This window comes from Ictidomys tridecemlineatus, unplaced genomic scaffold (genome assembly GCF_052094955.1).
Source record: "Ictidomys tridecemlineatus isolate mIctTri1 unplaced genomic scaffold, mIctTri1.hap1 Scaffold_97, whole genome shotgun sequence".
In the NCBI taxonomy this organism is placed as follows: domain Eukaryota; kingdom Metazoa; phylum Chordata; class Mammalia; order Rodentia; family Sciuridae; genus Ictidomys; species Ictidomys tridecemlineatus.
The window spans coordinates 5,675-33,608 of record NW_027526179.1 but is presented as its reverse complement, the minus strand read 5'-3'; the positions used below and the strand labels follow the sequence as shown (position 1 = coordinate 33,608).

The following is a 27,934-nucleotide window of genomic DNA, read 5'->3' as shown; positions in this document are numbered from 1 at the left end:
CCCCTTATTTTTTCCCGTACATGGCTATCCAATTGTCCCAGCACCATTTCATAAGAACACAAAACACTATTCTTTATGAATTGCTATCACACCTTTGTAGAAAATAAGTTGTGCATATATTGGGTCTATTTATGACTATTTTGTTTTATTGATTTATTGATGACAAAATCCACATGGTATTGATTACTATAGCTTTATAATAAGTCTTGATATCAGTTAGTGGTAGTTCTTCAACTTTTGTGTTTTATTGTATGCATTTTATATAATTATTATATGAAACTATACAAATATCTTTCTGATCTTGGCTATATATTTATGTCAGGTTTATACTTGTCACATTCAGGATAAAGGATTTGATCTAAGTTACTAATTTTGAGAGGGAATCTTTTTTTAAGAAAATATGAGAAGTGAGGTTGTTTGCAAGCAAGATTATAAAGCACCAGGAGCACTAGCAGTAAGACAGGATAAAATAATTAAGGAATTGTTACTATACCACTTGCCCTCTCAAAATAATTTGTTCCTTGAGAACAGTTCATGCTACACTTATGCCATGAAAATGAAATCAAACCTTAACCAAGCAAGATGTCAGTATAAGCAGCACAATTTAGTTCGTGGTCTCTTCTATGCAAACTCTGGTGCTGTTGTTCTTGTCTCCTTTTCCCTTCTATGTCTTCTTAAGGTATAAAGAAAATAAATCTTTAAATATCAATTCAAAGAAAGCAGTTACTGATGAGCAATTTAAATTTCCTGGAAGCAGTAGCTTCTATTTATTGACCTTGTCGTACTCATCATAATACATTCAATTCAGCCCACTAAAATTATCAGAGCCCACTGTGCCGCTTAGTGTTGTAAGCACCAATGACCAGCAGCAAACAAGGTAGATGTGGCCCCCATCATTACATTCTAGAGCTGGGAGCACATACCAAACCTTTAGAAAACTGAGTGACATGATTACTTATAACAAGAGCTGTGAGGAAGATAAATAGAAAGCACCGATGATGAGGTGTGGTCATTAGATAACCTCGGGAAGAGATTCCTTTCTAAGAAGTTGATAATTAAATGGAGAACAAATTGTTTTATTAAAATGATAGACTCAGCCTTTTATTGTTCTGGTGGAAGTATTTTCATATTCAGAGGCTTTGAGGTGATCAAAAGAAGCCTTTGAGGCTGGAGAGCTGTGAGCAATGGGGAAATCTGCACTTGCTGAACTGGAGAAACCAGTAAGATGAAGCAGGGCCTGGTGGGCCAGGGTAAGGGGTTTGAGTCCAAGATTTGTTCTTATGGAGATCATTGATGACTACAGACAAAGTAAGCTACTCCACAGACAGAGGAAGTACGTGTTATTCTATGGAACAAAGTGGACCTATGTAGTAAGTACTTGTGTATCTGAGCTGAGCTAGGGCAGTCTGATGTCTCCCCTGGTTAATTCCCTGAGCTTATCTGAAATAAGCATCAAATACAGTAGCTTCACCTGGAATATCACTATTAAAGTATCCTGTGGTTATTCATGAACATACTACCTGAGTTGAGGCCCCAAGAAATAGATGAGTTGTAAAACATATGTGCTTCCTCTTAAATATCCTGAAATGAAATTGATATATAATGCTGTCTACCAAAATACTTTAAAAAAATCAATGTAATATCTCAACTGTGTTATAAGGAAGAAATCAAAGAAGGGCACAATGCCTGTAATTCCAGCAACTCAGGAGTCTGACACAGGAGGATTGCATGTCTGAAGCCATCCTGGATGACTTAAAAAGAACATGGGTCAAAGTAGAAAATAAAAAAGGCTAGGGATATAGCTCAGTGGTAAAGCACTTCAGCGTTCAACCCTCAACACCATAAAAAAATAAAACACACCTTTACTTTGAGCTGGAGGTGTAGCTCAATATAGAGTACTTGCCTAATAACGTGTAAGGCCTTGGGTTCAATCCCCGGTTCTGAAAAGAAAAAAAAAATGATTAAAAGAAAGTCAGTTGATAATAAATTAATAAGTGTATTCATGGGCAATAAAAAGGCATGATTATTCTAGAAGATTCAATAAATTGGTGGATCCAGACACACATAAGTTACCATTAATGCAGCAGCTATAGCCATCACAAATCATGAGGTACAGGCAGGGACACAGAAAAGTTGTTGATAAGGTCCCAAATAAAATGAATATACTCTTCCCTCAATCTGCATAATAGATGCACTCTTGGAAATACTACTATCTCAAAATCATTCAACAATTAATTTCTGTTTACATGAAAAGTAAGATTATAGGCTTAACAACTTATGAAAAACAGAATTTTACCCTTAGGAACTGCCACAGGGCTTTAGATACGCATATATAGCCAATTCTTCACAAGGATTGTGTCCCTTACCTTGCAGGAAGTCTTGGTATTGAAACTTCCAAATCATTGTGACAACAAAAACACCTTTGCAAATGTCCACAATGCCCCCAAAGAGTGAAAAACATCCCCATGGGATACCACTAGACTGAATGACAGAGAAAACACACCAAACGGTGTCCACCACATGGTCAATGCTCAATTTATAGCAGCCTGCCACATCCTTTTGGGTGCCATCAAAGTAGAAACCATTCTCTTAAAGCTACATGTGCCCTAGGTTAGAGCAGAGGAGGTTTAGAGTAGACTCAGGACAATAAACCTTAATGAAGTGCTTTAAGTTTACTATTAATGACTTCAGTAGTAAAGCTATTAGCACTCTCTCCCAGGATTCATCAAACAATAGGAGGAAAGGTTAAAAATAAATAACCCTCAGGACAATCATGAGCCAGAGAGGCACCCTGATGAGTCTTCTTTCTTAGTAGGACTTGGAAATTCCTAATGGAGAACAGATCATGGAGAATCAATCTACAAGGAAATCTCTTCACCATACTTTGAGTTAAAGGCTATTTCTGAAACAAACATGAGAACATCCTGGAGACAGGATGCAGTTAGCCTTATGTCCATCATTTAGTCTGCCAAACTCTCCAAAGAGATAACTGGAAAGAGAATTGTTCAATACCACGCTTCCAACTTCATTCTACGGGTGAGCACTGACACACTAGACTCATGCCAGAACAGGGAGTGCTTCTAGAATATTGTAACCAATTCACAAATATTAATTGTCACTAATCTCTCTAATGAATGTCCATTTCCATCATTCATTATCTAAGTAACAAGCTGATGATTTCACTAATGAATAGCCTTTATCCTTAACTTTCATTATGCTGATGTTTTAAAATCTAGCAGAAATTGGAATTAAAAATTGTGGAAGGCCAAAGTGCCATTTCTGAAATGTGGCTTTTTGGATTACATGCTAACCCCGGCCTTTCTTCCTTTAGACTTGGTATTGATGACAAAAGTGTTAAGAAAACAGACAGGGTAGCTCAAATTCACACAGGCAAACATTCATACAAACATCTGTTCATGCACCAAAGCATTTTAAAGTAAGGTACAGATATTACCTTATATAAAAAAGCCACTGTTGAACTCCCACTTGAGGCTCAATGTCATCTTTCTTGACAGTTACTGGTCATGGAATTCTAGCTTGTGATCAAAGATCAAGCTTAAACCACTCATTAGCCATGAGGCAGTTAGAACTTTCCAAGCCTATCTAAGCTCAACTTTCCTCATATGAAACATGATAATATGTGGTTAATATACATATGAAAGACAACCATCTACAGTGCTTAGATCAGTTCCCAACACTTTAGTGGGTACTCAAAATGTTTGTTATTGTGCTTAACATGTTTTACTTATCATTTTTGGGCTGACATTGCTGTGAAAGACCCTGAATTGATAACTCCATTTTCTTATCTCTCTGGGCATAGTGCTTCATATCACTTTTATATGGTAAGCCCTCCCAGGGTAATACCTCTAGGCTTCATGCTATAGCACTTCTTTGAGTCCTACAAAAATGAAGCAATTTGGAAACTTTCTTTTAAGGTAAAAGCTTATTAAGCATATGGTGGTGATTTTCTTTCTCTCTCTCTCTTCCCACCTACCATAGGATCTTTCACTTGTAAACTATAGTTTAAAAAAAAAATCTCACTTGCTGTCCATTTTTCACAATCCAATTACTGTGTAATGCACCATAAAGTGACTTTCTTCCACACTATGCTACTGAACTTGTCTCTGAAAGGTTGTGAATTCTTTTCTATAACAGATCCAACAGTGTTTCCTCAGCCCTTGCCATTTTTTGGTTTTCGTTTGCTTAGTTGGTTGGGTTTTGATCCTGGGAGTTAACACAGGGCCTCTTGCATGCTAGGCAAGCACTCTAACACTAAACTATACATCCCCAGCTCCTAAACTGAATTTTAATGTCAATAAAATTCAAGTCACCGATGAAAGTCTCTGTGCTTTTAGAATGTACAATATTTATCATGGCCTCTGAACACACACACACAAAAGGCAGTGTATGTAACTTACCAACACCAAATATATCTGGTTCATTCTCTTAGCAGATGTGGCTAATTAGTTTTGAAAAAGCTGTATTCCAAAATATATGCCATTTGACACCATTAAGATAAAAAAGTTAACTGCTTATCTATTTTTCTAGTGTTTATCTTTTAATTATTTTACTGAGAAACTAACTCAATTTATTCTGCATTCAGTATATTCTTATCATGAAGAGGAGAAAGGAGGCAAGACAGGGAAGAGCCCTACGTTAAGAGTCTGGGAGGAATGCTGACCCTCTGCTGTCTCCACAAGAAAACTGGGGTTATTCAATACCTTCCATACAAGGATTCAGCAAAAAGGTCTTAGAAAATAATGAGGGTAGTTGAGGACCTAGGTTCTCCCTCAGTAGGTGGTTATCATTCACATCCTCATTAAAACTGTCATCCTGTGACCCTACAATTACCTCCCTGCATTCATGTCCTAGTGCAGTCAGTTTTGCCAGATTGTATCTTTTGCTCCTTCCGTCTTCATGCCAAAAGCATCCCTTTCTTGTTGGATGCTGTAGTCCTTAGCTGAAAGCCAAAGTAAGATGGATCTGGAGCATAAACTCAGATGATGAAAGGCTACCTTAGATGGCATTCCAACTGGATAACCTTGTGTTTCTTTCTGTATATTGTATCTCTGCTTCCCAAGATATGAGTAACAATACAGGGAAAATTCTCTAAGCTACACCAAATAAATCTTTTATTAACAAGAAAATCACTTACTCAAAACACCAGGACCTACAGTTGAGGACACTGCTGTTGTGTTTTGCTTTGTTTTCAGAAGTGACAGATCCTATTCTTTCCAGATCACAGAATGCTCAGGGCCCTGCCTACCTGCTCTCCTATAACTGGCTCTTTTTAGAAGTGGTTCAGCTATTCGTGATTAGTCACACATATCGATGGTGATGAAAATACCTAAAGAAACCCCTTTACCTGCCTGAAATGGAGAGACAAAGCAACAATGTGAGCAAATAAGAAGCTAAAAATCTAAGAGTAGTTGTCCTTCTGCAAAAAAAAAAAAAAAAATACAGTTCCAGAGTTGGAAATTTCCTAGCTTCTTACCTAGTTATCTCACCTATTTCCAAATTAATAGATGCAGTATGAAGGGGGAAAGCAAGACAGTGAACTTGGAATGTGACCCATGTTTTCAAAAGCTCCTCTGCTTTAGCAATGCAAATTTGTCCTGTGAGTATCTGTTACTTTCTTGGCACCTGTTTTCCTTATAAAGGGAATGCACAGACAACACAGGCTTTGGAATTAAAAATGCCTTAATTGGAAACCTTGCTTCAGTTCTACAAGTTACAAAACTGGATAATACATTTACCATCTCTGAACCTCAGTTTCCTTTTCTGTGAAGTGGAAATAAAATTAGGACCTAACTGATCTGTGTGTTGGTAAGATGCTATGCATATAAAGTACATAACTGAGATTTGAGTATTCAAGAGGAACTCAAAAGTTTTACCTATTTTAACTAAAAAATGAAATTGTTCCTTTATGATATTAACTGATACATTTTGGTAATTATATCTCATTTATATGTCTTCTAATCTCAAATGAAGGAATGTGTCTACAAAGGCATACTAACCTTTCACCTTAACTTGTACATTTTAAATGCATCCCTGAAATTCTTCCAAAATTAAAGGAAAAGTATTCCTTTATTAAGAACATGTAACTACTGTTGACAGCCAACCAGCTTGAAGAAGCATTTCTGGATTAACCACAGTGACCCATAATTAAGTAGCAGTACTTAGAGAAACACCTGATGTTCCCGAAAGCATTATTTCTCCTGGAGTCCTTGCTACCTCACCACAGGCCAGGCCTAATGAAGATATTTCCCTATGAAGAGCCATAGGAGCAGCAGAGCCCTCTGTGACAACTGGGAGGACGTTGCCTTTCCCATCCTTGTTCCGAGTTTTGAGCTCAGATTGTTCTTCAAACTGGAGCTTCCTGGTGCCGCTGGAGTGTTTCTTTCTCCCGAGTTTGCCTGGGATTGTCATACTCTCCAGAGATCCTGTTCCAAAATGGCTCTGGAGTCACCTGCTGGGGACCTGCAGAGCATGTGAGGAGAGAGGGGAGAACGTCTGGACCCAGGAGAGGCAGGTCACTGGACTGTAGTGGCATGGGGAGGACAGGCCATGCAGGGGTCTGCCTGTGGCAACGCCCGTGTCTGGGGCATTCTTTGGGAGGCTGGGAGCAGAGGTCCATGTAAAGGGGAGTCTGGGAAGATGCAGAGCCTCTGGGTTCCCACTAGGTAGGAAGTCCTGTAGCTGGTGGGCAGGGCCTTCAAAATGGATTCAAGGGAAAGGAGGTTGTGCCTGTCATTATTGTCCCAGGGACATGAGCACCACTGCACTGTCCCCCTGTGCCTTGCCACTGTGGCTTGGGCAAGCACTGATTCAGCCTCTGGGAGCCCACGACTGACTAGGCAGGAGACTCATGAGAGGCTAGCCATCCTTCCTTCCCTGGCTGTGGGACAGAACATCCACCCAGCAGAGAGACTCAGCTCCCTTTGCCACCCAGCAGCTGTTTGTTAGAACCACTGCCAGGTCTAGCTGGAGCACCACCCATCCCCCACACGCCAGCAGGGAGAAGATAAAGGCCTGTTTTAATCCACCCACAGCACAATGGGCCCTGCAAAATCAAGAATCCATTTCATTGCTATTGTCACCATTAGAAATAATAGCCTGGCCTCGCTGTAAAAGGGGACAATGTGACTGATATTTAGTTGAAATAAAGCCTGGCTTTTTCCCGATCTAGTTTGCAGATTTAGCTAATTAGCTCCATTCCTTTTTACTAGGACCTGGAGTGCACATTCCTCAGCCTGAGGGGATCTGAGCAAATGGAGAAGTTGGCAGTGCCCTCAGCCTGGCTTGGGGTTAGGTGCCCCCCGAGCTCTTATTTGCTGCTGGTTCTGTGGTGACAGAGCCGAAGCTAAGCCACCAGGATTTCTGTGTTTGGTTTATTTGTTTTAAAAAAAGAAATTTTGATTGTGAGGCTGTACAAATGCTTTTTGGGGTGAGATTGCTGTCAGGTCCATGCATACCACCTCAGAGAGAAGGGCATTCACAGCAGTCTCTGCCCTGTTTGCTCTTTGCCCTCCAAAGGAGATGGGAAACAGAGCTGGCTTTGTCTGAGGCTGAACGTGGAGTGACTGTGGGGGCCTTGGAATGGAGGCCCCCAGGGGAGGAGTTTATTTCTGATGAGATGGGGGACAGGGAGTCCTGTGGGCTGGCGGTGTATGCAGAGCGGGGTGGCAGTCTCCCTGGCCAAGCTCCTGAGGTCACCTGCTGCTTCTGCCTTGTTGCAGTTAGTTGAAGCTCAGACAGTTGGCCATGGCCTGGCCCTGCCATCTTTGATTGCGGGCTCACCTCCCCTTTCTTGGCACCCCTGCCAGGGGACTTGCTGCTCACTGCCTTCTCTAGTGGGAGGTAGAACTGGCCTTTGTATGGCAGATTTCTTACCTGGTTCTTGGTGGGACCTGTGTCTGATGGGTTGACATCATATAAAATCTGGGGTTTTGCTCAAAAACCACAGCACAAAGCATCTCCTGCAGGCTGAGGGCAAGGACCCAGCTCACCACAGCCACACGCTGGCTGCCAGGGTGCATCTCAGGTGCAAAGAGCTGGGGAGCCACCCTGAAAGGCACCCGTTTTCCTGACCCCTTCTTACCTCTTTTGGGAACCATTATCCCTGGAACATAGGTCTCAGAAGTGGGCAGCAGTTTTCAGATCCACAGCTTTCGTTACCCCCTCTGCTCCTTCTCACTGAGACAGTGCCCAGCCTGTCCCCTGTAATGATATTTCCTGCCTCACCCCCACCCCTTCAGGAGGCCCTCGGAGACAGAGGGCCAGGCTGGACAAGTGGCTTCCGCTTGTTGCTGCAAGAGGCTTGTTTTTCCAATGGCTTGTATTTGTTCTTTTTAGTTATACAGGACAGTAGAGTGTATTTTGACAATTACACGTACATGGAGTCTAACTTCCCGTTCCTGTGGTTGTACCTGCTATGGAGTTTCACTGGTCGTGTATTCACATATGAATATAGGAAAGTTATGTCCCATTCAATCCACTGCCTTTCCTGTTCCCATCTCCCGCCCTTCCTTTCATTTCCCTTTGTCTAATCCAATGGATTTATTTTATTCCCCCAACCACCCTTGTTTTGGGCTAGCATTCACAGATCAGAGTGAATATTCGGCCTTTGTTTTGGGGGATTGGCTCATTTCACTTAACATGATAGTCACTGGTTCCATCCTTTTACCTACAAATGCCATAATTTCATTCTTTAAGGCTGAATAATATTAATACCATTGTATATGTACCATATTTTCTTTATCCATTCATCTATTGAAGGGCACCTAGGTTGACTCTATAGCTTAGCTATTGTGAATTGAGCTGCTATAAGCGCTGATGTGGCTATGTCACTGTGGTATGCTTATTTTTAGTCCTTTGGGTATAAACCATGGAATGGGATAACTGGGTCAAATGGTGGCTCCCTTCCAAGTTTTCTGAGGAATCTCCAGACTGCTTTCCAGGGTAGTTGCACAAATGGTTGTCCCACCAGCAATGCCTGCGTGTGCCTTTTCCCCATATCCGCACCAACATTTATTATTGCTTGTATTCTTGATGAGTGCCATTCTGATTGGAGTGAAATGGAATCTGCAGGGGGTCTTTGTAGGCCCTAAAGTGCGTGCACCTTCAGCCTGTCCTTGCTACTGAATTGTAATAGAGAAAAGTGCTTCTTGGAAGGGGTAGGGCTGTGTATGTTCCCTGGGATCTCAGCACAGGTCAGCTTCCCCTGCCTCTCACCAGACACTGACCAGGGAGCATGGCGCTGATCCTGTGTTCTTTCTCCCCACTTTCCCCCACCCTCTCTCTTCCTGGAGGTTTGGTAACTGCAGGACTCTCACTGGGAACAAGACCAAGTCCATGGCAAAGAGAGCGTCATGGGGCTGGAAGGCCTGGAGCACCTGTGAGTATCTTGCCAGACCTTGCCTGTCCCGCAGGCCTGCCAAAGGTGGCCGCAGCCAAGTCTGCCGGTGATTTAATGGCATCTTTGTAAACTAAGAAACAGGTTACTTAGAAGTGACAGCTGCTTCAACTCTGGCCCTGATCTTGCCCCTGCCAGAGCAGTCACAGGACATATGGCCAGTTGGTGTGCTCCCAACTAATGCAACTGGTGTGAGACACTACCTTCCTCCCTGCCGCTGCCTGTGTCGCCACTGCACCCCTCCTTCCCAGGCCCTGGCCTCCTCACCACCCCCCAGGCCAGCCAGCAGAGTGACACACACACCACCCCACTGGGAACTTCTCCATGGTTGTGGTTGCCTCCCCAGCCCTGGGAGGAAGGGGCCAGCCAGCCTTGAGACCTTACAGTGCTTCTGGGGTAGCTGCCTTGAGTGTGTGTGCTTTTGGTTTGTCTTTGAACCAGTTTGAACCCATGTTCTGCTAGGAGGGCCTTGACTTGCTGAGCAGGCTGCACCAGCCTCTGTGCTGCCCCTCATCCTGGCTGGGTCCCTGTGTCACTGCACATGCTGTGTCAACATGTGTGAGAGCCACCTCCTGAGAAGTCATTACCTGTGGGTCACCTCAAGCCATGGCTGTCCTGGAAACCTCTGAGTCTCCGGGCTGAGACACGTGGCTGGCTGTAAGGGCACTTGAGGTTTCTTTTTTTAATATTTTATTATTATGGGTTTTTTAGTTGTACATAGACACAATATCTTTGTTTTATTTTTATGTGGTGCTGAGGATCAAACCCAGGGACTTGCACATGCTAGGTGAGGGCTCTACCACTGAGCCACAACCCCAGCCCAGCACCCGGGGCTTCTTGCACAAGTCCTTGTGTTGTGTTTCAGGGACCTGGAAGAGCGTGCCATCAGCCCTGTGCAGCTGGACACCTTTATCAAGATGGGGAATCTTAAGAAGCTGTAAGTACCTGGGCTTCCTGGGGCCTTTGTGAGCTTGAGGAAGAACTTCCACAGTAACAGACCCTTGCAATTGCTTAATGCTCACTTTTTCTAATAGCTATGATCATTGATGGGTGAATGTAAGTTAAATCGCTCTTTAAAAAAAATACATGGGGAAATTGGCTTGGTGGTGCACGCCTGTCATCCCAGCAGCTCAAGAGGTTGAGGAAGGAGGATCACAAGTTCAAAGCCAGACTCAACAACTTATTGAGGCTCTAAACAACTCAGCAAGACTCTGTCTCTAAATAAAAATGTCAAAAGGGCTGGGAATGGGACTCAATAACTATGTGCCCCTGGGTTCAATTTCAATCCCCAGTTACTCTCTGCCCCCGCAAAAGAAGTGGTGCTTGCTTGGGATCAAAAGGTAGGCAATATCTTTGGGTTTTTTTGATGGGGCGGTATTGAGGATGGAACTCAGGGGTGCTTAACCATTGAGCCACATCACAAGCCCTTTTTGAGACAGGGTATCACTAGGGCAATCCCCTGCCCCAAACAAACAAAACAAGTTCTGGCCTCAAACTTGAGATCCTCTTGACTCAACCTCCAAAGCTGCTGGTGTCACATGTGTGCACCAACACACTCAGTGACAATCTTTTTCTTAAAGGGTGATGACGTGAATATTCTGGACTCTGTGCCACAAGCAAATCCTTGGCAAGCTTGTTAAAGCAGAAAGCAGCCATGAATAATACATAAAGGAACAGGTGAGGCTGTGTGCCATGGAATGTGTCCTGGCACAAGAGCAGCAGCCTGCAGGCTGTGGTGGGCTAACTGCTGTTCTATGTAATGTCAAATGCATTCTTTTCTAAAAAGTGGGTGATAACCCCTTTAATTACTTCAGGGACACATTCTCACATGCGTTTGCCTAAAGTGAAAAGTCTACATGGAGAAGGGATTCTTGAATAAGCTGGGGTGGGTTTGAGCGAGCAGAGGCCCTGATGGATGCTCAGAGGTGGGGTGCCATGTAACTGGGGTTAGAGGAGCTCCGCTCAGCCATGGACCAGGCAGAGTGATGACCTCGCCTCCTGCCACACACCACTGATTCTGGGACCAGTAGCACAGGCCCCATCCCAGTGTCTCAGGAGGCTGATGCAGGAGGATCTTGAGTTCAAAGTCAGCCTCAGCAAGTTTGTGAGTCCCTAAGCCACCCAGTGAGACTCTGTCTACAAATAAAGTACAAAATAGGGCTGGAGATGTGGCTCAGTGGTTTAGCACCACTGGGTTCAATACCTAACTCAAAAAAAAAAGATGAAATGATGTGGCAAGTCCAGAGTCAGATCTCCCCGTCCTCCCCCAGCGCTTGCTGTCCCGTCACCGTTCCTTTAGGGCCTCTCTTAGGCGACTGTTGTGGAGCCTGCTCTGTACACTCCTTGAGTTCCTGCTTGGTTTGCTAGTGAGTAGCCGATAATTGGACACAGAAGTCCTTAAATCATCCCCATCAGCAATCCTGAGTCCTTCACCCAGGCCGTGTGTGTGCACGCTGAGCAGCACCCTCACTTCCTCCTATGCATGTCTGCCAGCCCAGCCCAGGCAAGAAGTGAGGACACCCCCCGGGTCTTTCCTGGGTCTTTCCAGGGTGCGCTTATTGCCCTGTATGTGGATGTGGCCTTTCTGATTCCCAGGATTCTGGGGGACTCACAGGGCCTGCTGCTGGCATCTCATGCGCCTGACTCTCCTTCAGTTTCTTGACCACTGTCCTGTCTGCCCCGACTGGTACAGTCACCTTGGACAGTGGCTCTGTTACACAGTGGTCACTATCTTCATCAGAAGCCTGGGGACAGGGCTTCCTGTGGTGGCCTTCTTCAAGAGTGGGGCTTTCCAGGTCGTGGCCCGACAGGTCACACAGTGACACTGCTCTAATAGGCTTTGGGGGGATCTCCACCTGCCGCCTCCATGGTTGCTAACCGCTGAGTCTCAAGGCTGTCACAGAGAGGGGTGGGGGCAGGTGGGACTTGGGGTAACTCACAACACCAGAGAGCTCCTCTCTCTTTTTAAGAGGACTCCATTTTCCTGAGTCCACGCCCAATGGATCCTTGTGTCTGGTTCCCCAGAAATCAGCACAGTTGATTCTTTCCATTTTGTCAGTTCTCTCATCATTTTAAGGGAGTTCAGATTTCTGCTAGTCCTGACATTCCGGAAGGCATCCTGCCAGAGTCCTTTGTGCAGCCACAGCAAGTGTCACCTTGTGTGCCTGTGCTGAGTGTGAGAGCCAGCAGTGCCGTGGGACGGGCCTCCCGGAGACTTCTGGAGGCTAGATGACTGAGCACTTGGGGCCCATGTCTAGTCAGGGGTGTGCTCACGGCCTCACCCGAGCGGGGTCTGGTGTCCCTGGCTCTCACAGCGTCTGGCCCAGTTTTGTGCCAGCATGAGAGCAGCTGGCTCCTGTCTCCTCACGGTGGCCCTTTTCTCCCAAAATGACTTCCCAAAGCCACAGATCATCACCCACAGTGGGCAAGGACCTCCAGTTCACGAGCTCAGCAGTCAGCAGCAGCAACCCCCCCAGATGTCTGCCTGGAAGAAAGACAATGAGCTCTGGTCAACGCAGACACGGAGCACTTCTCCCACGTATGCGTGTGCATGCAGGATGGGGAAGTGATAGAGTACACCAGCATCCTGCACCTCCCGCCTGTCACGTGGTGGCATCAGGGCCACTACCAGTGTCTTATCACCTACCACCTTGGCCCCGCCTACTCTCACAAGGCCCTGCTCACGGTGGACGGTATGGAAGTGCCCCTGTTGGTCTCTCCCAGGCACCTCATTCCGACTGCTGTCCACCTCGGAGAGGACAGAGGACAGAGTGGAATTAGATCACACTGTTCCCTGGGTTTGGCCGGGAGAAAGTTCTGCAGATTTAAGCACCCTTCTTCCTTTGCTTCGGGTGACTTTGGGGACATGAGGTGAGCGGCAGAGCTGAGCCTGGCACTTCTGTCTGTTGTGCTCCGGGAACCATGTGGTCCGGTTTCCAGGTTCTGCACATACCCGGATCCTGGGGAAGCTGTGCCCTTGGGGGGGTGGCAGAGCTGTGGAAGCACAGGCCATCCTGGGCAGGGGCAGGTCCCCACCTCTCAAGGCAGCAGAGAGCAGGACAGGAGTCTTGGAGGGTGGCACGAGGTCCTGTACTCAGGAACCAGCGTGTCGGAGCGGCTCTCTTCAGGGCTGCTGTTTGTGGAGGGGGACAGGAGGAGTATGAGTGGGCACGTGCCCTCACCATGGAACCTAGGGAGATTTTCCGATCATTAAAGTGCCAGTGACAAAGTTGACTCATGGGTCATCAGACATGGTGGTGTGCTGTGCTCAGTCAGCCCCACAGACACAGAGCAGACTTGACCTCTCTCTCGCAGGGTGGCCTTGGTGTATTCCGAGAGGCCCCACTGCCACCTCAAGACTCAGACCACTAAGTGGCTCTCTGCCAGGTAAAAGAGGTCCCAAAGTGCTTACCCACAGAGCCACATCCCCACCCTTTTCTATACTTTAGAGACAGGGTCTCACTGAGTTGCTTAGGGCCTTGCTGAGTTGTTGGGGCTGGCTTTGAACCGGATCCTCCTGCTTCAGCCTCTTGAGCCACTGGGATAAGAGGCATGTTCCACGCGCCTGGCTGACCAGAGCAGCTTGGTCAGGAATGGTGGTGTCACCTCCTGTGCAGCTGGACCCTGACTCTGGCATCCAGTGCTGGCTGAGGCTTAGCCAGTGAGCCCGCAGACTGTGTGGCCCTTAAGCTGCCCCAGGGAGGCATGGACCTTCTCCCTGTGACTCCAGCTTTGTGAGCAGGTATTCTGTTGCTGGCCTCTCTCCTGGTGGCTTGTGAATGCAGAAAAGCCTTAGGCCACAACTCCACCTGCATGACCCCTTACCCTATGAGGTTCAGGAGGCAGAATGTCAGCCACAGCCTGAGACTCTATCGCTAGCTGGAGCAGAGAGGAAGTGCCATGCCACAGTGGGGAGAGGCTGGCTGTTTCTCTGGGATGCTCATGGCTCTTTTTTGGCTGTAGCAGAGTCCTGGGCTGGTGAAGGCACAGGGCAGGGAGAGAGCAAGCTGTGGCCCTCACACACTGGGGGTCTCTTCCCCAGAGACATTCCCTGTATTTGCAGCTAGCTATTCCCTAATCCCCTTTGTGTCTGTTTTCCAGTGCTGCCATCATTTACCAAAAGGCCCCAAGACATCACCATCCAGAGAGGCACCTTGGTTTCCCTTGAGTGTGCTGCCACTGGCCATCCCAAACCCCAGATTGCCTGGCAGAAGGACAGAGGCTGAGACTTCCCTGTGGCTCGGGAACATCGCATGTATGTCATGCCAGAAGACAACTTGTGTTTTCATCACTGATGTGGAAATGGGCATTTACAGCTGCACTGCCCAGAACTCAGCAGGCTCTGTGTCGTCGAATGTCACCCTGACTGTCTTAGGTTCCACCCCTGATGTATTCCGTGTGTGTGTGTGTGTGTGTGTGTGTGTGTGTGTGTGTGTAGGGGTCTTAAACAGCACCTAGGGCAAACGCTGTGGAGTTGATCTTTGGAGCCTAGGAGTTATTGGAAGGTGTTTCTACTGTTTGAAATTTGGGGCTGATTTTAGGATTTTTCCTCTTTTTAAAGAAAAATATTTTTGGTACTGGGGATAGAACCAAGAGGCACTCAGCCACTGAACCACACCCCCAGCCATATTTTGTATTTTATTTAGAAACCAAGTCTCACTGAATTGCTTAGTGCCTCGGTTTTGCTGAGGCTGGCTTTGAACACCTGACCCTCCTGGCCTTGGCCTACCAACCTGTAGGGATTACTGGCGTGTGCCACCACATCTAGCCCTATCTCTTCAAAAATACTAAAGGCCAGTGCAATGCCAGAGCCTTGAGCAACTGGAAACAGACAGCATGCAGGAGGGGTGTGGTCTTAGTCAAGAACAGGGACACAGGCCAGTTTGGGAACAGGAGCATCTTTTGACCTGAGATCAGCCATCTGAACATTTGCTGCTCTGACAGAAGCTCGCTGGTGGGATTGTGCCATGTCCAGAGAACCAAGCAGACCACAGCACTGAGGCCCCAGAGTGAGTGTGAGCTCACTTGACCTCTTGCAGAGACCCTGCCCTTGGTGGTACCCTTGGAAGACTGCGTGGTGTCTGTTGAGGAGATGGTAGCCCTCCAGTGAAAAGTGGCCAGCAGCCCCTCACCCACATCACCTGGCTCAAGGGTAACCGCCCACTGAGCCTCACCCACAGATGCCACTTCACCCCGGCAACCGGCTGCTGGTGGTCTAGAACATGGTGGTGGAGGATGCAGGCCCGTACGCCTGAGAGATATCTAACATCCTGGGCACAGAGCGCACTCACAGCCAGCTGAGCATCTTGCCCACACCTGGCTGCAGGAAGGACGAGAGCACCATGAGCGTCTTCACCATCGCCCTGGTGTGCAGCATCCTTCTGACATCTCTGGTGTGGGTGTGCATCATCTACCAAATCAGGAAGAAGAGCGAGCAGCACAGTGTCACCAACACAGGTGAGCATTGTGGCATTTATTTTCAGGTCAGAAGAAGCCATGACAGTTGACACTAAAAAATATTAACAGGGCTGGGGATGTGGCTCAAGCAGTAGTGCGCTCGCCTGGCATGCGTGCGACCCGGGTTCAATCCTCAGCACCACATACAAAGATGTTGTGTCCACCGAAAACTAAAAAATAAATATTAAAAAAATTCTCTCTCTCTCTCTCTCTCTCTCTCTCTCTCTCTCTCTCTCTCTCTCTTAAAAAAATATTAACAAACTGCCTGCTGATATCCTCCTCATAAGTGGAGGCATCCTGTGCTGCTTGCCACATGGTGGATTGTCCCTGAAACTCACAGTGCTCTGGTTTGTTAGTTCTGTCCCCTTCCTGTCACTCTTCTCCATATTTTGTGGTCTTCACATTGGTTTCCCTGCTTTCGACCTGGGCTCGGATAAGTCTCAGGTCTGGGAGGGCCTTTTTCCTGTACCAGCTCCACCTGGTCTCTGAGCAGCTTCGATGGCTGTTTCCAGGGGATCCTGTTTGAGGCCTCACATTAAATATGCATCTGCATCTGTTGTCACTGCAACCCTGATATCTCATTGTCTTATCTCCTTTCAGATGAAACCTTTGTGCCACCAGGTATTCCAACCTACCTCTCTTCTCAGGGGACTAACTGATCAGGACTGATGGTGGCCATTGAGAGGGATGGTAAGGCCTCTGATACAGTGAGGTGGAGCTCTAGGTGATTGTCCCCCATAGGTAGAGATGGCCTCTAGCTCCCCCCAAGACAGGCACCTGGCATTAGATGGGCAGCATTAGGTGACAGAGGTGGCTGCCCTGCCAAGGCCTCTGCTCTTTGGCTCAGTCCTGGTCTGTCAAATCCTGCAGAGGTTTGAACACCCTGTGTCTCAGGAAAGTCACTCCCTGGGACCAGTAGTTAGTGTCCCCGTCGGGATCAGGTAGGACTGCTGTAAGAACAGCTGCAAGGAACAAGCCAGGCCCCGAATCCCAGCCCTGCTTGCACAGTTGGCTGTTGGTGTCTGTGGGTTCCAGTACCTACACACTAGAAATATTCAGGGCAGAGAAGCTTCATGAACATGCAGCCTTCTTTTCCTCATCATTATTCCCTAAAAATAGAGTCCAACATATGTTACATTTTACTAGTCATGATGATTAATCTAGAGGTGACTCACATGGGATGACATAGGTAGGTCATGTGCAAATGGGGTGTCATTGTAGACAAGGGACTTGAGCATCCCTGGATTTTGGTATCTGCGTGGGGCTCTGGCACCAGCCCCCCCATGGATACCAAGGGATGAGAGTCATGGGCAGTGCCCAGACATGCTCTGTATTCTGTGTCAGAGGGAGAGCACTCCACAGGGGCGCTATTTCAGTGGGTGGAAGATCATGAGCACCTGCTGGGCTGAAGCCCGAGCCCGTGAGAGCTGCTCCTCTAACATGGTTGTGGATGCTGAAGGACTGCTTGCTGGGAAAATGTTACTAGGAAACAGGCCCATTGCCAGCTCCACCCACCATTGATAGAAAGATTGCAGCAGCAGCTCTGCCCATTCTGTTCCTAAGGCTCATTGAGACATCCTAAGCAGTTTCTAAACCTGGGAGTCTGTTGAGATTGTGTGTCTCAGAGATTGAGGCCTCTTCCCAGAGGTTGATGTTCACAGCATCACGCGCAGGCAGCCCAAGCTCTGTGTTAGGTACAGTAAAGAGCCCTGGAACATGGACAGAGAAAGCTACCGGGCACCTGATCCACCTGAGATGGGTAGGTGATGCTTTCATCAGAGTGCCTTTTTAAAATCAAAACCTGGGTTGACTACTCACTAAATGAAGAGGGGAGATGCCTCCATTTCCATCTAGTACTCTCTCTGAATTTAGTATATAAACAGGAAGGTCTAGCCTGGTGCCCTTTCAATTCTAGAAGTGTCTCTTAGATACTATTTATGATACAGTAATCTGAGCAAAAATTTTCCAGAATAATAAGCAACATAGGGAGGTTTAGTATCTGTTCACCAGGGCTGTTTTGAGGTTAAACTTCTAGTTGTTCAGAAAACTCTTAACCCTGAGTGGTACCTAATTCAACTGTTGGGGTTTGCTTTTGCTTTCTTCTTCATTTTTTGGCTGTGATCAAAGTAGTGCGACTACATTCTCTAAGTATGAGATTAGCTTGATCTTGGGCATGTGAGCATGGAAGACCCGTCTCCACTAACAGTGTGGCATTACCCCAGACTTTTCTGTGAAGGTTTTGGTGGGGGAGCAGGACCTCACTTGGATGTGAGTGAGCTGCCTGTTCTGTGTGCGGGATGGAGATGAGCTGGCAATGGTTCTGATCTGGCTCGCTCTCTCCTTCAGAGCCCAGCAGCTCTCTTGGGTGCTGACATGGAGAGTTTCTCCAAGGAGCAGGCCCTCCACCCTCAGCCCACATCCAGAGTCAGCACACAGCCAAGTGCACTGCATGGCCAGGAGCCCAGCCAGGGTGACTGAGGAGACTCTCCACATCACCCTGGCAGTGGGTCCTGGGGACAGTGGAGTGAATGTTGCTGATCCACCACACACCAGGGGTAAGAACAGTTAGGCTTTCTTCCTGCTCTGAACCTCATTTTTTGTTAAAAGCAAATGTGGTCTTGTCCATGTTGCTGGATTGTCAGCTGAGGCTTTTTATTAAGGCAAAGGCGGCTGGTGTTGGTAGCTGTGCATTTTTCAATAGTGATGTTTTAATTCTGCCAGTATAATATTACACTGGGGGATAAAAAAGATCAAGTTCTCACCCTTCAGGGCTATTTCTACTGAGGAGCCAGAGCGGGCCTGGCCACACCCTTCCCACACACCGACAGAACTGGGCGTAGACTACATAAGATTTAGCCCTAGACCTGGGAGAGATTTCACTTTTGAGCCCTATAGCTAACCATCTTATGAGTGCCAATTCACTGAAAATTACATTGAAACAAATAAGGTCCTTAAAAAATCTCAAAGTACATTTCTTTAGCCAAAGGGCTGAAGGGGAGATATTAGCCAAATGGCTACCTGTGTAAGATGTTCTATCAGAGGTTAAAATTTTTCCAGAAGGTAAGCACATTTAGAGTTTTGTCCTCAACAGTTAACTTATTAATGTTACTTTCACAAAATACGTGAATCTGCTTCTTCTGAGAGGCAATGTGAAACAGGAAGTATTACTTTTATGTACAGAGTTATTTATTTATAGAAATTTTGGTACAATGTATATTGAAAATCATGTAAAATATTGGAGTGTCTAACAAATGGCATTGAAGTGTCTTTAAGAAAGGTTGATTTATAAGTGTTGAGCATATGGCTGGGCTCGTTCCTTCTTTTCCAGAGATCACCTTATCAATGCAGTCATTCTGCTTTTGATATTTTCCCCAATAGGGGGAAATTTAGGCAAGGCAGGATCATGTACTATGGCTCCAGGGTAGACATGACCCTGTTAGAGTCCTATGATTTCTCTCTGAATTTTTCTACACGTGCACTTCATTAGTAAAGCCATAAAATCCAAAGTGCAGTGACTTTTCCATCTCATCTTCTCTCCTTCCAGGGATGGCTCCACTAAGGAAGAGGAAGCACTGCTGTTTCCAGCTCTGGTCCCGGCCGCGTCTGAGCCTGGAAGCAGAGCAGTAGAGTAGGGGTCAGCCTTCCCGAGGGACTACACGCCCCTATTTAGCCACTGGAACTGCAGATGCCCACTTCCTCTCACACCCCATGGGGCACTGGATCATGTGTTGGTAGGTGCCACCTGAGGGTCATTGAACATAGCACCTGGTTAACAGGAAGAAAGCCTGTCTGCACCTTCTTAAACAGAGCTCTAACCTTACCCCACAGGAACTGACCCCAGGGAGAAATGCCCACAAGCACAGCTTTTGTGCCCTCGCCCCACTTCCCCCTTCCCCTTGTCATTCTTTTCAAATTGTGACAGTCTCTCTACAGCATCTACCATGGGGTGGTAGGAAATGACAGATCATATACAGATCAAGTGCAAGTTTTGCCAGGCGGGCTGTGGCACTGCCAGGCACATTTATTAAGGGGTTCTGGGGGGCTGTTCAGAGTCCCACCATGACACACTTTCTTCTTTGTGGCACCCTGGTGACAACTCCAGCCAGTCTGACCCTGGGTACCAGGGTCACAGTCACAGCAGCTTTGGGCTTCGGCACAGGTTCTGCTGCTTCCCAGAAGGCAGGGCTCTCACGGGGGGCCCCCTTTCTTCATGGAAGTGCACGAGTGGCATCCGCTCAGGAACTCTCTCTGCCCATGTCTGACAGCCGGCAGCAGGTCTGGTCGTCGGCACCCAGAAAGATGAACCCTCCCAGGCTAACAGATGCCATTCGATGGAAGACACCCACAAATAATCCAGAGGAAGGAAGAAAAGATTCACAATGAATCTGTGTCAAACTGGTTAAACTCCAAGGCCCACAGTGGGCTAAGGGTGGCCAATTGGAACCAGTGAAAACCTGTGACCATGAGAAGACTGCTACTCTGGGCCTCGGTTCTCTAGGTGCTTGTGCTGGCGTGAAGACCTACAAGGACCCACTGAGTGCAGACTCCAGCAGAGGTATCAATACATGAGAAAATGAAGTCTAGAGAGATGAAAAGGACTCAGGCGTGCTGGTCCAATAAGCACCCACAGCTGGACGTAGAAACAGGCTCTTCCAAAATTTGACATGGGGCACAGGGTAGAGGATGCCATTCTCTGCAATGGTCAGGATGCAGCCTGAGCCTGGGCCTACCAGAAGCCTGGAGCTGGAAATGTGACTACCAGATATGAAGAGAGATTGCTGGGCTTTGGGGAGCCGACATTCCCCCCTGAACCAGGTACTTCGGATTCTTTCCTGGCTTTGCCACTAGCTGCCCCCAAGACCCTGAACAAATCTCTTCCCAGGGATCTTCCTCTGTGTGGGTGGAAAACCAACAGTTGGCTGAGGGTCCCGGACACACTCAGCATGGGCCCAAGGACATGGGCTTACTTACCTTTATCAGATTTCTTCTTCTTGCTTTTGCTTCTTGGGACATTTGGATCTCCAACCTTGACCTTCACCATCCCCAGCTCCCCTCTGGCTTGTTTTGGGCCCCTTGGGGGGTCACAAGATTCCTTCCCCTTGTTTTCCTTTTGGATGCCACTTGCTTTGTCTCCCCTTGATGTCCCTTTGGAAGGCATGGAGGGCTTTTCTGATAAAATAGCTCCCTCTAAGCCTTCCCTGATCTCTGGCTGCTTCTTCTTGGTCTTGGGGGTTGACTGGTCTTCTGACAACTTCCGTTTCAAGCCTTTCTTGCTGCTTTCCTTGGTGGCATCTACTGAGAGAGGACTTGGGGTCTCAGACCATGGGGAGCTGGGACAAATATCATATGGTGAGAGCTGAGAGGATGCAAGGGAAAATGCTCATCCTTTTACCATGCTGTAGACAGGAGGGCAAGGTCCAGGGTCACTCTGCCCCAAACATGCTCCAAAGTTCATGCCTTCCTCACACACGGACCTTACATTCAACTTAGAGCTCTTTTGCCTTCTTACTCAAATCCTCCACTCAAATAAGGGTGGGGAACAGGCTATGAAGCCAGAATGTTTAAGTGAGGCCCTCTCTACCTATGAGATGAAAGGGAGAAGGAATCTTTTAGCAGGCTGACCAGAGCAGGGTCAGAAGGTCTAGTCTGTGAGTCTGACTTTACGACCAACGTACGTAATTCCATCCAGGACCTAGCTCCTCTCAAAAACTCAGTTTCCCTGCTTGTAAAATGAGTAAATGGATGAATAACAAGGTCCCTCCATAACAAATTGCATATTTAAAATAAAAGTGAAGGGCTTGTAGACACTCGACTCCCAATCCATCGACACAGAAGCCCATTGCCCTTTCCAGTCCTGGGCTCTAGGCTCCTTGGGGTGGGGGGCATTGGATACACAAGTGGTGACTGACTAAGCAGATTTACTGCCTGGCAGAGTGACTTCTGGTGCCGCCTTTGTTTTCCACACCTCTGCTTAGCAGTTTATAATTGTGTGGTGACTACACAGGCAAAGAAATCCTTCTACACCACTTCTCAACTGTCTCTTTGTCACACCCACATCTAACACAAAGAACACTGGGGAGCAAAGTCAGCAAACAATCTGCTGCTGTCCCAGCCGGTGAAGCTGTATCTGAAGATCAAAGCCTGGGTCTCCACACTGCCTCAGACCACAGCCTCTGACCTAGAGATCTACACCATTCTGGGATGAACATGAATCAAGTCTTATCTGCTGGGCTCTTCAAAAAAAGCTCAGTGGACTGGCTCTGGAGGTACTCACATGAGGAGTGATACAGGTAAGCATCCACGTCACACCTGGCTGAGGGCAGTGAGCCTGACTGTGCCCACAGTCCCTTGAATCTTCTCTCCAAAGGCCATGTGATCATTTTCTGTGTGCCATACCTTGCCAGGTCCTGGAGGGCCTCTGCAGGGCTTGCTTGAGACATACTTAGAAGCCCAGGGTGGCCAGGGGATGGTCAATGCTTTACAGTGTGTCAGAGTTGCTTTGGGCTGGTCCATTGCCAGCTCAGCCTTTGTCTGAGTCACCTTTAGTGCCTATAATCCACAGCAGGATTGTGTGTGTTGGGAAGAAAAGTGAGAAGGGCTGGATGGAGAGAGAAATGTGTACTTCACGAGTCAGGGTGCTGCTTCCTTTAGGCAGAGGTTCTCCTCTAGCTACAACCAGCTTCCGCTCCTGGATACACATGGCTCCTGGGCTGCGAGAGCATGGGAGATGACACGTCAGGAGAGGCCCTACCTTTACTTTGACGAGTGTTGCTCTGTCTCACTGGAGACCAAAACCCCTCATTTGGAGAGATCATGGTAGTAGACTGGACCATATTGGTGGCATTATTTCTACAGGAGGACAAAAGAGGCTCACTGCCTTTTCCTTCCATGGCTTACCGTCCCTGACTTACCTGTTTTAAGGGGAACAATGGCTCCTTCATGCTGAGATTCCAGTCTGACATCTGGGTCATCTTTGTTCTCCAGAATATGGGAAGCAAAGAGTCTGTGTGCCTTTATAGTGAACTCTGAGGCGTTGGAATTGGCTCGGAGAAGCTCCTGGTTCACATGACCTTGGAGGAGAAACTGAAAATGCCAAGTGTGAAAGAGGCTGCAAGACCATCCACCCAGCTCAGAGGTATGGCCTTTGGAGGAAACCAGCCCAGAGCGCTCAGACTCAGGCCTTCCATGTTTATGCAGATTGAGTGAGACCCTTTCTCAAAAGAAAATATAAAGATTGGCTGGGGATGTGATCAGTGGCTCACCACCTCTGGGTTCAATCCCCAGCATGACAAAGTAAAGTAAAAATTTGCTTAGGCAGTCATTAAGAAATTTGACCATTTCTGTTTAATGCATAAGTTTGTACTCATGCTTTCAATAGTGAACACTCATTTGAGCCTATACAGAAGACAGGAAGTTTTACAGGGCACCCACCAATAGACACATGCAATGAACAAAAGGAAGCAGAAGAGGAGAAAAATAAATCTTCCAGTTTCCTTGTATATGCTTTTTCTAGTTCAAAGTGTACTTGTTTTGCATTTTTAAATTAATAAGTTATATTCAGTGTGATCTCAAACACATTTCAAAGAATAATTTACTTAATTATAGATGGAGAGAGTATGGGTGATTTTTTTCTTTTTCTTTTTCAAAGCAATTTTCCAACATTCTAAATTCAATTAAACTCCTCCTCCTTTGTTGTGAGGGTTGCCACAGAAGTGCTCTACAACTGAACAACAGCCTTTTTTAAAATTTTGAAACATGATCCCCCTATGTTAGTAAGCCAGCCTCGAACTTCTGATCCTGCTGCTTCATATACTTCTGAATCGTATAATGTATAATTTATAATGAATCCTGCCTTTCTTTTGAAATAAAAAATTGTATTAAAGAATTCAAGAAGATGAAAAAATTAGGAAACTGTCTTTTATGTAAGCAAAAAAAAATGCTAACACCATGCCCAGGAGACATGGCCATTGCTCTGGAGAGTCATGGCTGCTGCTGTGAAAGCTCAGGGAGACTTGCGATCAGAAGAAGGGAAAACAGTGGCATGTACAGAATCACTGTGCTGATGCTCAGGAATCAGTGCCTCGCACAGCCCTCCAAACCAGTGTGCACATAATGAGGGTGGAGATCAGTACTCCTGAGAAATCCCCCAGGTCCACACAGAAGGCAGGTCTGAGAGAAGCCTTCTATAGTGTTTCCACAGCACTTCTGAAATGTGGTCTTCTTTCCACCCCATCAAGATTTGTAAAAAAATGCAGTTTCTGGGTACTTCTGAAGGGCAGCTGATATGCTACATGGACCCACCTGGATTGGGGGGTTTACCCCTGCATCCCTAGTTATTTGCCACAGCTAAAAGGCTCATCAGATCTGTTATGGCTTTTAAATCTCTCCCATTAAAAGGTTTGGTCTTCCCAGGACTCCCACTAGGGGAGAACCTACGAGGGTTTCCCACCCCAAAAATCCACTATCCCACTGGCCTTCCCAATGGTGCAGAATATAATTTTGTATTCTGCATTTTCAAACCTTTATTAAAGTATTTTATAGTTCTTATTTGGTCTTGAACATAACCGTGAGTGATCAGTAACATTAAGGAACAGCAGCAGTGAACTGTCTCTGACAGGTGCTGGTTCACACAAGCACTTCTTAGAACCAGCTGGATCCCCACTAGCACCAAGGATGGGGGCCAAACTGGGTGGCCTAAGTCCCCTAGCAACAACCCACATGCAGGGCTCTTACTGGCTTTGACAGTCGTCTCCTCCTCCTCCTCCTCCTCCAAGCTCTCTGAACCAATGGTGATGTAAAACTCTTAGCTTGTCTTGGCTTTCAGGGCTGGAGCCTTCTCTGACTTCAGCTTCTGGCTGAGCTCTGTGGTTCTGTAGGACAAGAAGAAGTGCCTATACCAACTGGATGGCATGACATTCCTGGAAGATGAGAGTCAAATCAGTGATGAGAACGCAGTGTAGATGGAATTCTGTATTCAGCATTCTCACTGCTTTTGTAAAGTGCTTTTACGGTTCTCAGTTGGTCTTTAACAAGCTTGTGAGACATTTTTATTCTTCAATGATTGAACCCCTTAATGTCCCCCCACTGCAGACACCCACACATGTGATGTGACATGGCTTCCTGGAGGAAACAAGAGTCTCCAGTGAGCTGCTTCACACCAGACTAGTAATCTAGTTTATTCCATGAAGATTGCTCTGAGGTATCCCTAGTAAAACCCTTCAGCCCAACCAGACTTACTGTTCCCAGTGCTTACAGATGTCCAAAACCGTGAAAGGCTGAGGAAGGATTTGTTTCTGCAAAGAAGAAACACAAAGAACCACAATTGTCACCTGACACTGTAAGGACTCTTCTTGGGGCAAACTATCCTCTCCTTGGCCTTAGAGCTGCCAGATAGGTGGTTCAGAGAAGACTCCGTTGCTCTAGTACAAATGTCTGCTTGGTCTTGCCAATCTTCTAGAGATGGGAAGTGCAAGCAATTCTACTGGTAAACCCTTTAACACAATGTGTCAGTAAGAGGCATCTGTGTGAGGCTGGAGCTTAAATATTCCCAGCTAGCATTTATCCAGCCTCCCTGGCACTAGCCAGTCTTAGAGCTCACAAGACATTTTTTCCACCCCTGATCCTTCAGAAGGACTTTGAAGGCCTTCAAAGAACTAAAGAGTCAACTCTCAAAGCACAAAGTGGAGCCCAGATACTCACTCATCCAGATGGCATGAATGGGGCCCACTGGTCTGTGGGGAAGAGGCTGAGCCCATGTGGAACTGGGCTCTGGCAGAAGGCAGGGAACCAGGTGGAAATGAAACCCTTGAAAGAGATGCCAGAATGTGGTCTGCTCTCTCACCCCAGAGAGGCTGTTCCCCTTCTGCCCTGGTGAGCCCCAAGAAGTGAGAGCACCTTCCTCTGGAGTGTCTGGCGTCCAGGCAGAACAAAAGCACGTGGGCATAGACAAGGGCCACGGGAAGTGGTGGAGGCAGCTGGGAATGGGGGCAGATGAGGTACCGAGGCCCTACTGAACCCAGGCAGCAGACCAAGGCATGTTGGAGGTACTCTGCAGCCCTCCAGAGAACCCTCCATCTTACCAAGAACCTTCCCTGCCTCCAGGGTTTCCTGTCCCAGGAATTGACCCCCTCCCTACAGGGAGTCACAAGGTTGTTAATTAAGACTTTGGCTCCACCCTACAGCCCTGTAGGCTTTGAATTAGAATGAATTCTCATTTTTGTTTTTCAATTTGTTTACAACAGCAACAATGGCTCAGATCCCAGTGATATTATCATCTGGCTAAGGACTGTGGACAAGATACTGGAAACTACCACTGATGTATAAAACAATGTTAGCAGAAATGAACAGAATCTTTTAAAAATTAATATTAGGAGCTGAAGTATAGCTCATTGTTACTTTACCTAGCATGCATACAGCCCTGGGTCCAACCCAAGCACAAACATAAGTAAAATAATAAATCATGCAACGTGAATGCGACCAGCATGACATCTGTTATAAAACTTAGCAAAGTCAGTAATAGAGTCTTTAAAACTAAAGACTGGTTTCAACATAAATTTCTGTAGCTTACCTATTTCAGATCTACTTTTCCCTTCTTGCTTTATTTCTAATATTAATAGATTTCTTAAGCATGCAAATTCATTTCAAACATCAAAGATACACTTATATCTAAATTAATAAATTTTTAGATTAGATACTAATTTCACTGGTAAATGATACATCTTGCACGAGTTAAAAAAAAAAGTTTATTCAACAAGTCTTTTTTAAAAAAGAACACAAGAGTAGAAGGGGCATAGAACTAGTCAGCACTTCCAGACACAAAAGAGATGCAAAGTGCCGGAAGAGCTCATCTTGTTACAAGTTTGCAGGCTGCAAATGGTGTTTGTCTCATTTGGCCAGGACAAACCTCCCTGCTGTGATTGGTCGGGTCTCTCTGTTAATTACAATATAATTCTCTTAGCAAGGCTTTCAGTCATCTAAATAATAAATAAATTGCAAATGGAGGTTAATTTCACAATACTATGGGTGTACAAGAGCCAGAAAAGAATGTGTCCACGGAAGACATGGAGCCACACTAAAAACCACTAAACCTCCTAGACGATTTCCACAGGGAATTATAAACAGCAATCCAGGACCTTTTTTGGCTGAATGTGATCTACCCCCAATTAAATGCCAGTCTCGTGGAGTTGAGTTGACAAAATGTCCACGGGATATATCAAAGTGCATAAATGCACTCTATGGTCATGTATAGCTAATTAAAAGAAAAAGAAATTTAAATGTCCATGGGTACGCAGAAGACCAGCCTCCATAACAAGATGCAACTGACTTCATCAAGCCTCAGCTGCAGCCAAACCCACAGTCACACAGTGTTTACCTTATACCAGGCACTCATGGAAAGTGGGGCTCTCCAGCCAGGAGAAGTGGCTCAGCCTGGGTCCACCTCGAGCCCGCGCTAGCCTCCCCACCTCCCTGGGTCTGGCTCCAGAGGCTTCCTTGCTCCCCTTTCACAGGGCCCCCTGCCACCGGCCAGAGCCTGGCAGATCCTAAGGTCTCCCTCCACGTATCTGCTGGTGGGTGGGTGCTGCAGCCCGGCTCCTGCCCGCCCAGAGACACCGCCCCTCCCCCGGCCCCGCCCTGGACTCCTGCTCACCCCGCCCCTTCCGCCCCTTCCGCCCCTTCCGCCCCTTCCGCCCCTTCCGCCCCTTCCACCCCATCCTCTCACTTGGCCCTGCCTTCCAGCTCCTGACCGGCACGCTGCACAGGGAGTGGCAGCGCACGGGGAGGGTAGAGGATTTGGAGAGTGGCCGCCCCTGACCCCGTTCCTTTTCCACCTGGAAACCAGCAGTGGGCAGGGTCCTGGGAGACTCACCTGGCTCGGGCACTGGAGGACCTGAGTCCTGCTATCCAAAGTCCCTTCGCAGCCTCCTGCTGGCTGGAAAGATGCACAGGCCCTTCCCAAAACCCAGCCAAGGAATCAGCAGTGAGAAGAAGATGGCATAAGACTGTGCCCCTCTCCAGAAAAGAAAAGCCATATTCAGTGTTTTAATAATTTAATACCAACATTTT

At 46.9% G+C, this 27,934-nt stretch overlaps 1 protein-coding gene and 1 long non-coding RNA gene across 7 annotated transcripts in view; one reads left to right on the top strand and one right to left on the bottom strand.

Moving 5' to 3' along the window:
- LOC144374946 (transport and Golgi organization protein 1 homolog) overlaps nucleotides 1-23,774 on the top strand; it is a 100,652-nt gene extending 76,878 nt beyond the window's left edge. For 3 of the 6 annotated variants that reach the window (XM_078037668.1, XM_078037672.1, XM_078037673.1), the window contains 6 exons: nucleotides 9,327-9,397; nucleotides 10,281-10,352; nucleotides 14,516-15,871; nucleotides 16,472-16,561; nucleotides 18,218-18,426; nucleotides 19,416-23,774. In XM_078037668.1, the coding sequence (XP_077893794.1) occupies nucleotides 9,327-9,397; nucleotides 10,281-10,352; nucleotides 14,516-14,582 (210 nt within the window). In that variant the 3' untranslated portion in view covers nucleotides 14,583-15,871; nucleotides 16,472-16,561; nucleotides 18,218-18,426; nucleotides 19,416-23,774. The other 3 variants (XM_078037671.1, XM_078037669.1, XM_078037670.1) reach the window with 3 other exon arrangements.
- LOC144374947 (uncharacterized) lies at nucleotides 18,825-27,456 on the bottom strand. Its single transcript, XR_013434174.1, has 5 exons — nucleotides 27,243-27,456; nucleotides 25,109-25,164; nucleotides 24,605-24,741; nucleotides 22,783-22,954; nucleotides 18,825-19,480 (listed from the first exon to the last, which is right to left on the bottom strand). It is a non-coding gene; the product is annotated as an uncharacterized LOC144374947 (long non-coding RNA).
- Between the last annotated feature and the right edge of the window lie 478 nt (nucleotides 27,457-27,934).